At 37.0% G+C, this 12,525-nt stretch overlaps 1 protein-coding gene across 2 annotated transcripts; it reads right to left on the bottom strand.

Annotated features, from left to right (window-relative positions):
* Nucleotides 1-1,992: 1,992 nt before the first annotated feature.
* Nucleotides 1,993-11,007, bottom strand: LOC112572515 (U4/U6 small nuclear ribonucleoprotein Prp31-like). Of its 2 annotated transcripts, none has more exons than XM_025252232.1 (14): nucleotides 10,851-11,007; nucleotides 9,898-10,083; nucleotides 8,977-9,034; nucleotides 8,702-8,785; nucleotides 8,237-8,334; nucleotides 7,856-7,965; nucleotides 7,305-7,356; nucleotides 6,759-6,876; nucleotides 6,279-6,436; nucleotides 5,941-6,158; nucleotides 5,371-5,443; nucleotides 4,200-4,328; nucleotides 3,796-3,894; nucleotides 1,993-3,303 (listed from the first exon to the last, which is right to left on the bottom strand). In XM_025252232.1, exons 2-14 carry the CDS (start codon nucleotides 10,066-10,068, stop codon nucleotides 3,199-3,201), a joined length of 1,473 nt encoding a protein of 490 aa, XP_025108017.1. In that variant the 5' UTR covers nucleotides 10,069-10,083; nucleotides 10,851-11,007; the 3' UTR covers nucleotides 1,993-3,198. The 2 variants fall into 2 exon arrangements, with proteins under 2 accessions (XP_025108017.1, XP_025108024.1); XM_025252239.1 differs by lacking the exon at nucleotides 10,851-11,007 and adding an exon at nucleotides 10,654-10,675.
* Nucleotides 11,008-12,525: the final 1,518 nt, after the last annotated feature.

Here is a 12,525-nt window from a genome sequence, read left to right as displayed (position 1 = left end):
TATGTTTGTAGAGGACGATGCATGAAATTTTTTGTTTGAAAGTGTAGGGCAGATTTAGTTATTATTACAGCAGTTCGTGCAAACCCTTCCCCCGTTCACTGAAGCAAACGCATTTACGTCAAGCATCGCGAGGACCTTTGCCTCCAGCGGTAGGTCCCCTCTGACTTGCTCCTACTTTACTCCTTCAATGAAGCTTTTAGTGTGGTTCGTATACTTCCATCGATTTTCCAAACTCCTAGACTCATTTATCGTCTGGTACGTCGAGATCGCAGGCAAGACAAGCAAGCAACAAACAAGTTAGCAAAACACGTGGGCCGCATGTCTGAATCTCTCTCTGTCCAGTCGTTGGGTGGCCATCGTGAGCTGCAGCAAATCTGATGTACGCGCCTCAGCTGGGCCTGTCCTGTGCCACTCCTTGATGTTGTTACTCACCCTTTTTTTCTGCTTGTCTTGTCGACTTCCTAACTCCACCCATCTCTGGGGGACTGTCTTTGGGCAATGTATCATCGAGCGACATGCTCCAAACCATCTTCCGCCTCTTTATTTTGGCGAGCAACGGTTCGTCGGGACCAATCAGGATGGTGACCAGTCTGCGAACACATTCGTTTGACTTCTGTTCCCTGTAGGAGATATGGATCAGTCTCCGAAGGCACTTCATTTTGAATGCCTTACTCCGCATCAGTCAGCATGGTCAAAGTTTTGCAGCCGTACGACAAAATGGGAGCGACCAGGGACTCGTATAAGTTGTTTGTTCTTGAAGCTGTTCTCCTGCTTTCATGATATTTGAATCATCTGCGGCCTAATAACAATAGTGTGACCTGTTACGGGAGAAGACTTGAAACTGGTTCGATCTCACATGGTAGTCACATGTAAGCAGCTACACAAGTTGGTCTTAGAGCAAAGAGTTTATGGAGTACGCCAGTAGTGTAGTGAAGACAGTGAATGCCATCAGCATAGATGCGGTCAGCAGTCTAACCATTGCTTGGAATCTTGGATAAGCCAATAAAGTTGTTTTGAAAAGAAGCTGAAAGTTATTATGAAGTTTGTATGGAAGTTTCACTCACAATCTTTGGTGCAGTGGCTTAAATTTCGTAGACAGCAATATCCTTCTATCGACACAACTCTTGTTAGAGTTAACAGTCATTGCAAACTTAGCTTCCTGGAGATGCCCATGTCAGTCACATCAGACGTGTTTTTACTGCGCACAAAGCTTGCTGTGACAACTCAATATCAAAACTTCCTAACGCAATTGAAAAAAAAACCCCAAAATAGTCTGGAAAAGTCAGTCTGAAATTGACACTGATGATGCATAGATATAAAACCTAATGGTACGGATGTGGCAGTAGAAATAAATGGTCCAGAAAAAGAAAAAAAAAGTGGCGTAAATACAGAAATCAATCAAAAACATAGAAAATGATGTAACAGATCAATATTTGACAACGCAGGTCAGCGGGTAAAAGACGAAGAGTACTCACCCTCTAGCCTATCAGTTTATAACTTGCATGACCGACTTCCCCATCCATCACGCATTGCGTTTTATAGGTGTATCATCGCCCCATCCAAGCAAGTGAATTCACAGGTTCAGCCACTTGGGATCAGCTTATAAATTCTCATGGACAGCACTCGAAGGCCTACTGGGATGGAATTTTCTAACAACTGGTAAAAGTTCTGGGCGAATACACCCCCTGCCCCTTATGTTACAGAGATATACGCTTACATCACCATGCATAGAAACACCACAGAGGTCAGGACTCTACATACATTTTAACTAATGAGAGCAATTGTATCAATTAGACATAGCTGTGTACTAATGTGCCACCACGAGTTTGAACTTTCTGTGCAAAGTGATGTTTTTATGAACGTTTCTCAAGAATGGGGACAGATTCACTTAGATTTTGGGACATATTATCTTACACTAAGATTTACCCAGACATTAAAAAAAAAAACAACATCTCACTAAACTTTCAACAAGATTTTTCAAACCATTAAAAAAACTTTTAAAATTATTTATTCACCACAGGCGTGATTTATTATAACAGCCAATCCCTCTTCTATTAATCAACGTTTAAAAAAAATTGACAGGCTGCGAAACATGGTTATCTGTACATGCACGCACATTTACCGTTTGTGCCACATAAATTTGCTTTGTGCAACACAAATTTTTCAAAATATTTTTTCCAACTTTTCAGCTCCTTCTGTAAAACAATGGGACACAATTCAATGCTGATAGGAACATAGAAAACAAAGAGCACTTCTTTCAAATCGCAACATCTACAGGGCCAGGGAAAGGGGAGGGATATTAGAAGTATTTTAAAAGTTTGATTTAGTGAGCATGATTCTGAGCCATTCCAGTGTAAGTAATTAAAAAATACAATTTACCGATAATTAGCTAAAGACCTTTAATCTCTGAACAGCAAATTGCTCTAAGAAACCCGATCCTGTCTTATGTGAAGATGCTGATCTGAGAATGAAATGCACAAGTTTTAACAGCAAAGCATTTCAGAATTTACTACCATTACTTACATGGTTTGGTATGCATATCTCTTGGTTGTGGTACATTGGGAAATTCAGTTATTAATTTATTTAAAGGAGAAACCAAAAATCAACCTTCTAGATATTTTAAGCATCACCTGGCCTGCTTTAATATAGACGAGAGTAATTTTCTGCAAGAATGTTGGCTGTTTGCGTTTTATGCTGTGCCAACACTAAGACTATTTGATGGCGATTCTACAAGAAACACCAGTGATGGCAGGCTGATGATTAAGAAAGTGTATCAATGTCAAGGCAAGCAATTATTATTTGCAAGTCCAAGCATTACTTCCCCGTTAATGAAAGTTCAAGGTCTTTATCTACCCATGGAAACCTAATTTTAATACCAGCTATGTATACATAATTTCTGAACAATATAAATGACTAGCTTATGGTCTAAGCAAATAAAAATAACCAATCTGAACATAAAATGAATTTAGTCACAATCATGTTCAGATGTTATGCAGAATACTCAATCAGTTTTTTTAAAAAAGGAAATAGATGAGTGGGAGGAAGGTGGAGAAGACAGATAGGGAGGAAAGCATAATAAAAAAATAATAAACATAAAAAGATATATGGACACAGATAACTTTATAATTTGAGAACATCAGCCATTCAAATACACTCCAAATGGATGGGACAAATAACACAAAACAAAGATTATATTCATCATGTTTTCTTGACTTTGACAAAGCCTGCTGTAGAGGAGAAATACTTTTGGTTGGCCTCGAAAGCTTTCTTCTCTGCTGCTTGTGGGTTGACAATTTCCAGCCCCTGCATGAACATGTGGGAAACAGAGTTATGTAAGCATTCTGTAATATTCAACAAGAGGAGGATTATGAATCTGAAGTCATTAAGACTCCAGCCACAAAGGGGTCATAGTTATGAAGCAGATGTATGTCACTATTTCAGGATTACTTTACATACTCTCAACGTCTAAGCTCTAACCAAACTTCTGTTGCCAACTGTAGACAGTATACAAGACAGTTGACATCCTAGTCTACACATCATTTTTTGTGTTGAACAGTTATGCACTTGCACACAAGGCAACCATCCGACTAAAAATTTGCTTTCTATTAGATAATTGTGCATTATTAGCTCTACTACAAAGCTCTTTGTTGATAAAACTAATTTGTCTAAATGTCCTCAAATTTCTATTCATGACAGTAACAACAAAATCTCTCCCACTCATATATCATGCTCATGTTTATTTACAAACATACCATCTATCAGAGAGTTATGTTAAAATGGCTTATAAGCACTGACCTGCAGAGGTGTAAAGGCAACACTAGAAGCAGTACCCGCAACATGCTTCTTGACTGTCGTGCTGCCACCCCATGTCTGGTTCTGTTTACTGAGCTTTTGCTGTACAACAATAATAAGCCAAACTGCACAATGTACCTCACACAGTCTAATAAAGAAAGTATTTAAAAATTTAATAACAATAATCGTGTGAGCTTTTATAGCGCAGTATCCCAGCCAAAGCCAGGCTCAGAAAAAAAGTGCAGATCAGTACAATAGGCACTACAAGAACAAAAACAAATCCAAGAAGAAAAAAATGTGGGGAGCCGGCCCCCTCAAGGCTGTTAACATTATTTAAAGCTACCTATCTCTTCGTTAACTTATTAATCAAATTTAAGAAAAATGAGGTCTAAATTTCCAAGACATACCTGAAGGGTCTTTGAGATACGAGCCTTTGTTTTGGAGTCAACAGGTGGTCCACGCACTTTTCCTGAATTAGATTTACCCATGGTTCCCAATGAGAAGCCAAGGTCTTCTTGATAGGCATCTTCCTCAATCTACAGGAAAAAAAAAATCATTCACATTGTTGACAAAACATATTTACTTTTCTTCATAATGCCTAAATAAACAAATATTTAAAAAAACTACTGTATGGCTTGGCTAATAATAATAATAAACTTAATTCTAATTACAAGGGTTTAGGTGCCTTAAACTGGCACATGCTGCTAAAAATATTGATTTTCCTTCTCTTTGAGTAGCTATGGCCCTTGGAGAGGTGATCAAACAGAAGCTACTCAATAAATGGGAAACTGACCTCCCCAACAGACATACAAAACAACTTCTCTTCTGATAAAGAAAAGCAACTACTCTCACTATCAAGCTCCCTTGATTTCTAAATTATGATCTCAAACCCTGCCCACTATCACATGCCATTCATTTTATTTTAAAACTTTACCTTGAAAGTTATTTTATTGCTTGAGGGATACTTAAAAATTCAAATAATTGTACTCTAGTAAAAATAAAAAATAAAAAAATCACATTTGGGTAAAATAAAGAAGATAATACAAAGGATTTTGTGACTTCCTGCAGTTAGCTTTTACTGCATGTCCATGTGGGTGAATTTTATTTTTTGCTTTTACAATCTAATCAGAAAGTCAGATTCTAGTCTTAACTTGAAAGCTTTGAGAATGAGTCTTGTGCTATCTCTGGTGAAAAGAATGTAGAAGACAGAGACAACAGAAATATTCCTTTAAGCAATGCAACCACTGGTTGTGACAAAAGAAATGTAAATTGAATTCTTGTTTACTTTTTATGACTGCTAGTTGCTGCTGATAACATTTAAATAATGCATCTTGCATATTTTTTTTAAAAACAAAGAATACACTCTGGTTTTCACTGTGGTTGCGTTTATAATTCTTTAATTTTGTAATGATTTTCTAGCATGTGATTTTCATATTCAGTTCATATTCAAACATCATATTCTGTTGTCCTTCACATACCCTCTGTAGGCTATCAAAATAATGTTTCATACTGATTAAAATGGACATATTTTTAAGATTAAGATGCCTCTTTCAAGGCATGCTTTCATCTCATGCTTACCTCTCCAAAATTCATTCTGTTAGCCTGCTTTCTTAATTCAGTAAGACCAAGTCGTTCCTTCATTTTTCTTGCTCTGTAATTTAGAAATGTTGTATGTTACAAATAACAACCACCTAGGAGCAGAGTTAAGTCACAGAATGCTAATGACAACAAAAAATTACCACAATGAATGTAAAATCAAATTAAATATATTCATATGTCAGATGCATAAAGCATATTAAATCATTTTTTTAAACTAAGGAGGTGAATAATGCATATCCTTAACACTTCATTGCAACTACAGGTAGTCCTCGACTTACGCGTTTGTCGTAAACCGAATTCGACGTAAGTCGGATCATACGGTGCAACCTACATTTATCTATAAACCAAATCAGTGGGTCGAAACGACTAAGTCTAATGACCTGCAATTTCTGTTGCTGGTTCCCCCTTCTCAGATTGCCTTATGATATCCACTTCACTCCATGGTGATGGTGACCTGTAAGTATGAGCGTCGTGTAACTACCGTCGTCGAGGACTACCTGTACATGATATTATGAGATTCTTCAAAAAGAAAATTAACAAAATGTGCACCTTCTGCCACCTCGCTTTTTGCGTGGCTGATCGATGGGAGCAGGTAAGGGTTTGACTGTTTTCACAGGAGGTGGTTCTTGCCACTTGTCAAACTTGCTCTCCACCTCTGCACGCAGATCCATTCCAGCTTTACCGGTGAGGTTTTCATGGAAACTGTCCACACGAGCGGCTAGAGCACACTTGGCTGCCACAAGTCGAGCTGCTTTGCGACGCAAGTCCTTACAGAGGACGGATAAAAGGAAAGGAAATTTAAAATTAAAACAAAATCCCTGCATAATATAACAAACATGCACATATCCATGTACACTTTTAATGCTTTACAACGCTAACCTACTTACAGGGGGCATCTTCTGCACATTTTCACTGTAGTAAATGAAACCAGTATGAGGCAATATGGCCGTTGTAGAAAACCCAGATAGTGTACGTTTTTGTGCACCTAGTAAGAGAACGTTGCAGGCAGGCATCTTGGACAAATTGGTCAAGCCACCAGCCACTCCTGCAAAAGGAATAAACACAGTCCAGTTAAAATTAAATCAAATAAATGTTCACATGTTCATGACCACTGAAACGTCCTTGAGCCAGGAAACAAAACACAAATAGAATAGCAGTGTTCTGAAACGTGTTCAAGAAACATACTGTACTAGGATTTCATTTCAAACAGCTTCATGATGAATGTGCCAATGATAAATCTTGGGGGGGGGGGGGGGGGAACCCCAAACAAACAAAAGGAAAGGAAGTGATGGGGAAGTCTTGACTTTTCTGAAAACTTTGATAGACATGCATCCCAACAAATATGATTTAGTCACCAATATGCTTACCCATCAGTTTAGCAGCAATGGAAGCACCTACAAGTATGGAAAGGTTTGGGGCAATGAAGGTCATCCTTGACTCAACATAGTCAAAGATCTCTTTCTTGGAGTCACTAAGCTTCACTGCCTAAAATGAGGAAACAAAATACAAACTTGGAACATCTAAAGGGAGACAAAAAGTGGATTATCTTTGGTTAGAACACACCCTATTCCTACCCCCCACCTGCTATCCTGATTAGTAAAAATGTGTTGTATATAATGCTGGCCTTCAATACCAGGTTAGGGTTATGTAAATTCTTTTGATGGAATATATATGTAAAAAGTATTGACACAAACTAAAGTATGCATGCACACCTATCTACTCACCTGATTCCCTCCCTTCCCACATTCAAATACAAAAGCTTCCTAGAGAGGGGACAACCATTACTCTTTTTTTTGTTCAAAATACTGATAGAGTTAGCTCACAGTAAAGCCAGGAACATGCCAAGTTTCATAAACATGATTTTATCTAGTGCTCTAGCTATCCACATCTCTCTAAATCTATTATTTACCTACCATATCACAGGCCTCTGTTACAGTTTGCAAGTCTTCATCCGAGAGCTCTGTACTGGAATGTACAAAGATGGTTGACTAAGTCACGAGCATGTGGGTTGTAGAGTGCAGTATGATGCAATTATCTAAGGAGGGGGGGGGGGAATTGGTGTTTTACGCCGTGCCAGCAACTAAGGCTATATTACGGCAAGCAGCCAGCCCTGTAAACAGATGACACATGCAGAGAAAGAACAGCGTGCCCGAGACGAGAAATGAACTCTGGGCAGCCAACCTTCACTGTATTGGTGACAGGCGCTAACCGTTGCGCCACCGGACCGCTCCAAAATTATCTAATGATCCAGTAGGAACTTACTATTGTATTATTCAATGGGAGTTACTTTCACTTTACGCCACTTAAACATAAAATATTAACAGCTTAAGCAAAATAATTGGATAAGTTCAAATATGCTTATTCTGCACAAGAAGCCTGAGTGCAAATTCTCTTTTCCAAGTCTGAACACTTTAGAAAAATGATGTAACCTTCCTATAAGAAGTGCTTAAAATAAATATTGTACCCTTGTGTAGTTGATGCTGTAACACTGACCACCATGATAGTGGCTGGAGTAAGAATGTTTTGAAGCACCTCATTGTTCTTTGACCTTTCCAGAATAGAATTTCCTAGTTCCTGGTGACAAATAGTTTTACAAAAATTAAGCAATAACAAGATTTACTCAGTTTTTTTTTATTCATTAAAGCCACTTTAAACAAGTTTAAAAGAAAACCTGACATTAAAAGAAACTGGTATACTTGGATAAAAGTAACTAGTCCATTAAAACAAATTGCATGCACACTTGCTAGTATCCTAGGAAGGTGATAAAAAAGAATGGGGTTAGTGATAATGTTGATAACAAAATTTACGATAATGATAAAGATTACTACTATAACTGCTGTGATACCTTGACTGTGCAAATATATTCAACGGGAGTTGGTACAAGTGATTCCAGCTCAGGAAACCTCTTGGTATATATATCTTTCACAAATTGATGAATTACATCTGCAATGGAGCATGATCACCATTTTCACTTAGGTAATGAAAGAATGCACCAAAGTATCAAAAATTGCAAAAGATTGTGAAAAAGCAGTAAGACTAATAAAAAGCAAACAATCTCTCTTGCAGCTTTCAGAAAGTAAAAGAACTGATGTTGTGTGGCTCAGCTTTGCCCTTGTTCAACACCTGTTTACAACTATATTGTCATTTAAAGTTATGGATGTTCCCTTTATCTTAAAAAAAAAAATTGTCTCCAACAGATTGTCAATCTGAAAACAAATGTAGCTGAAAATCACCCACTGAACTTTACCCTTTCGTCTCCCACCCATTTCTTGACAACCCCCTATATCCTAAAAAGCAAACCCTGCCTTACTGATTTCATTGTCTATTTCTACAGTCATATTGTTTGCATCCACAATGAGACGGTATTCTGGATCAGCTTCTACTGGTCCTGCAACTGCAACAAAATAAACACCATCTGTGACAGTTATCTTAAAAGAGTCAGGCTTACAACTAACAGTTTATGCTCAGTTATGACAGTTTTGGAAACGTGTGTTGAAATAAATGGTAGAAATAAAAAAAACAAAAAAAAAAAACCAAACAAAAAAAAAAACAATAACAACCAACAAAATAAAAGACCAGTCTAACCTGCTTCCCGCCTTGGCTGAGAAGAATACTGCTTCATATTGTTCATAATTTGTGCAAGCTGAAACACAAAGCTGAAGTTGCCATAAGGATGCTGACACAATCAAAATAAAGAATGACCATTTAAAGCAAGAATTTTTTTTTACCTCCTACTAACGGAAAAAGACTTGATGTGTATATATATATTAAAAAAAAGGCTAAATACCACCACAATTTTCAAAATTTAAAGTTGATAACCATGTGGCGTTTAAAAAGTAAATGTTATAAGTCTTTCCTTACTACCGTATACTCCTGAAATAATTTCAAGCGAGAATCTCACATCAGATTCCATCAGCAAACAAGTTCCTCTTTAAATATAAGCTGGATGCAACTTCTTTTTGTTGTTTTTTAAAAAAAGAGAAAACAACTGAACACTTATTCTGGAAATGTACAATAAATAAGGATCACTGGATGCGACTACGAAATATGTTGAATAATCATATTTAAGTAAATTTTAATTTTGTGACAAAATTGTTACCTTTAAAAGTTTCTTTAGAAGAATTGGAAATATTGACAAAGCTCTGAACTTAATTATTCTTTTAGCAAAATTGTTCATCTGTAAATGTAGATTTTTTAAGGCCATGCTTACAATGGATAAGCTTATCCCTTTGCTAAGTCCATATTTATTGCTGAACAGTATGTAGTCTCTATCAATAACAAATATTTGTTCAGAAACAGTGGCTCTCATTCATTCATGTTATCTCTTGAATAGTACAATAGCATCATAGTGAGTATACCTGAAACGATTTTTGCCTTTATGTGTGTCTCATTAAAAAAAAACAAAAAAAACCCAAAAAACACATGTCCTCTATATTCCTTATAAGTAAGCAAGAAAAATTTAAAACTGATACCCATAGTCCTTAATAATTAAAAAATAAGGCTCACCTCTTTGCTATCTAACAGCTTAGCTACATTGCGAACAGTATTGGCAGACTTTGCAGTAGTGAGAGATGCCTCATCTATGTCTGCCACCTCTGCCTCCATGTCCTCATCTGATTGTTCTACCTCCTCTCCTCCTTCCTCTAGGTCAGCCAGAAGCTCATCTGCTAACGACATGATGCTTTATCTATCCTGAAACATAAGCACAAACAAGAAAATTGTAACCAACATAATTTGGTCAAACATAGTTAATATACTTATATTTACATTCATAAGAAAGCCAATACAGTTAGAAGAGTGGGTTTATAATCTCTCTCTCCAAGCCTGAGGTGTACACACTGGCTAGTTTTAATACCTCAGAGGTACAGGTATTTCTCTTTAGCTTTTAGACCTTATTAAGAGTTAAGGAATGAAATGTAAGCAAGGAAAATGATGTAAAAAGGAGGTTAGCACTGATTGAAGAGCTATCTCTAATATCTCACTCATTCCCCCCCAGCCACCGGCAGGTTTGTGTTACAGTTTTCTTTTTGCTTAAGATGAAAATAGGTATTACCTCATATTAGCTTTATTAGATATTAGAAATATCATATTTTAATACAATCACACCATCAAAGCTAAAAGTAAAAGACATTTGAGGAACAATTAAAAGCTTCGCGTCAATATCAACTAGATTTATTACAATTTGAATAGGCTCTTAAAAACTACAAAATGTGTGCAATTAAAGCACTTCTTTTTATAATATAATGTTTGAGCGATACTTGCGCAATGAGCATTCTTCGGAATGGATACCTGCGCATTACAAATCGACATCATCATCATACTTTCAGAAACGGAATCTCAATTACATACAGTGTACTTCAAACGGAACTCGAAGACCACAGCAGCTTTTATAACCATTGATATTACTGCTTAGAATGTGTCTAACTATATCGAACTTTTCCTACAAACAGTTATAGTACCTTGAACAAAAAAAATTGTCGAAATCAGTCTGAACAACAGATCCGTAGTTCAAAAAGTACGTCAACTGTTCTTACAGGAAATGGTTTACTCTGTTGCCGGAAGTCGTAGATTCGACTATCCTGCCATCTTTTGGTGAACCCACACACTTTTATGCTATACATGTAGTGACATAGTCTGTAGGAACCGAACTGTGTAGGCTGGCTTCTTTGTTGCCTATATCAACTGAGACTTGATCGTAACATAGACAAGAAATAGTTTAATTTACTAAATCCATATGGTCTGTGTCAATAGCGTGCTGTGGTCTTTTTTTTTAAATATATGGAGAGATGGTTAAAGTAAACAATGAACAAAGAATACAAATGACTGAAAAATATAACAATAAGTAAATTATGAGCACTATTCTGAGTCAAGAAAAAATAATTTTTTTGATGATCATATAGGGGACTTAAGCCACAATTTAATGTATTAGATAATGCAATAGTAGTCTCCCTTGGAAAAGCTTCGGGAGTTTTGCTGGCTGAGCATCAGCAGATTATTATTCGATGCGCACCCAGCAAAAAAAAAAAAAAAAAAAGGTATCCGATTTATCAGGGAAGGTAAAGGCAGCAGAATGTCAGATAGTGAGACCTGGGTCAATATATGGTTCTTGCTTTATTCCACATTCGAAGTCCTTGATACGATGTACCTCTACGTTCCATAAGGCAATTAAACATTTTACCTTTTAGTTTGCCTTATTGTGTGCTTGTGATGGCTATAAACAAGTAGGACAAGAATGAACCACACACACACATTCAATGACTGAAATAAACATGTACCTACGCACAAAACAATCAAGCAGGTTTGTACTGATATTATTATGCACGCACACTCCAAAATTCAATTTCCTCCGCTCCCTTCCCTACATAGAAAGATCTGGATCTGCGCACTTGTTCTGAAATTTGTAGGGGAAGCACTCCGTATCAATTATGAAATGTGTTAATGGTCCTTAGCATATTTTACTAAACTAAACAGGTGTAAACTAGGCTGTTACATAGGTTTGGATGTTATGAACTGATTATTTGATCTAAACTGTTGGTGTTGCTATTGTGGTTATGTTTAACTGAATATATAAAAAATGTAAGTATCGGCGAGATTAAACAATGAATGTGACTAAACCGGAAGCTTTGTACACACCTGCCTCGTTTTAGTAGTTAACTGGAAAAAATCGTCTGCCAGCAGTCCAGTAATCCAGTCCAGTTCGTGGACAGACAGACAGACTTAAAAATTGTCTTCTTGGGCTTTTCATGGCACAGTCAGAAAATGGATATTAATACGAGGCGATGTTAAAGCTAACTTTGGACATGTTTAGATCAGCCAAGGGATCATCGAATTTCACGATCTAGAGGAGAAAAGGGCATCGAAGACTTGCTACTATCAGCCTTTTTGAAAACCGCTGGGGAAGCAGCATTTTATGACAATAAATCAACTTTACTACTGTCTGCGACGCTTCTGGATGAAGAGTATCGGAACAAAATAGCAGTGCCACATTGCTTGAAATAGACAGAGCTGATGGACTGGACAGGACCTTTTCCCCGCACACATTAAGCTTCTCTGGAGTCAAATCAGCCATAACTGTTACGATGCCTATTAACTGTAAAATGTAAGCGGTAAATATGTCCAGTCTGTGCGGTTACA

Source organism: Pomacea canaliculata, linkage group LG1 (genome assembly GCF_003073045.1).
Source record: "Pomacea canaliculata isolate SZHN2017 linkage group LG1, ASM307304v1, whole genome shotgun sequence".
In the NCBI taxonomy this organism is placed as follows: domain Eukaryota; kingdom Metazoa; phylum Mollusca; class Gastropoda; order Architaenioglossa; family Ampullariidae; genus Pomacea; species Pomacea canaliculata.
This window is presented reverse-complemented; position numbering and strand designations above follow the sequence as displayed.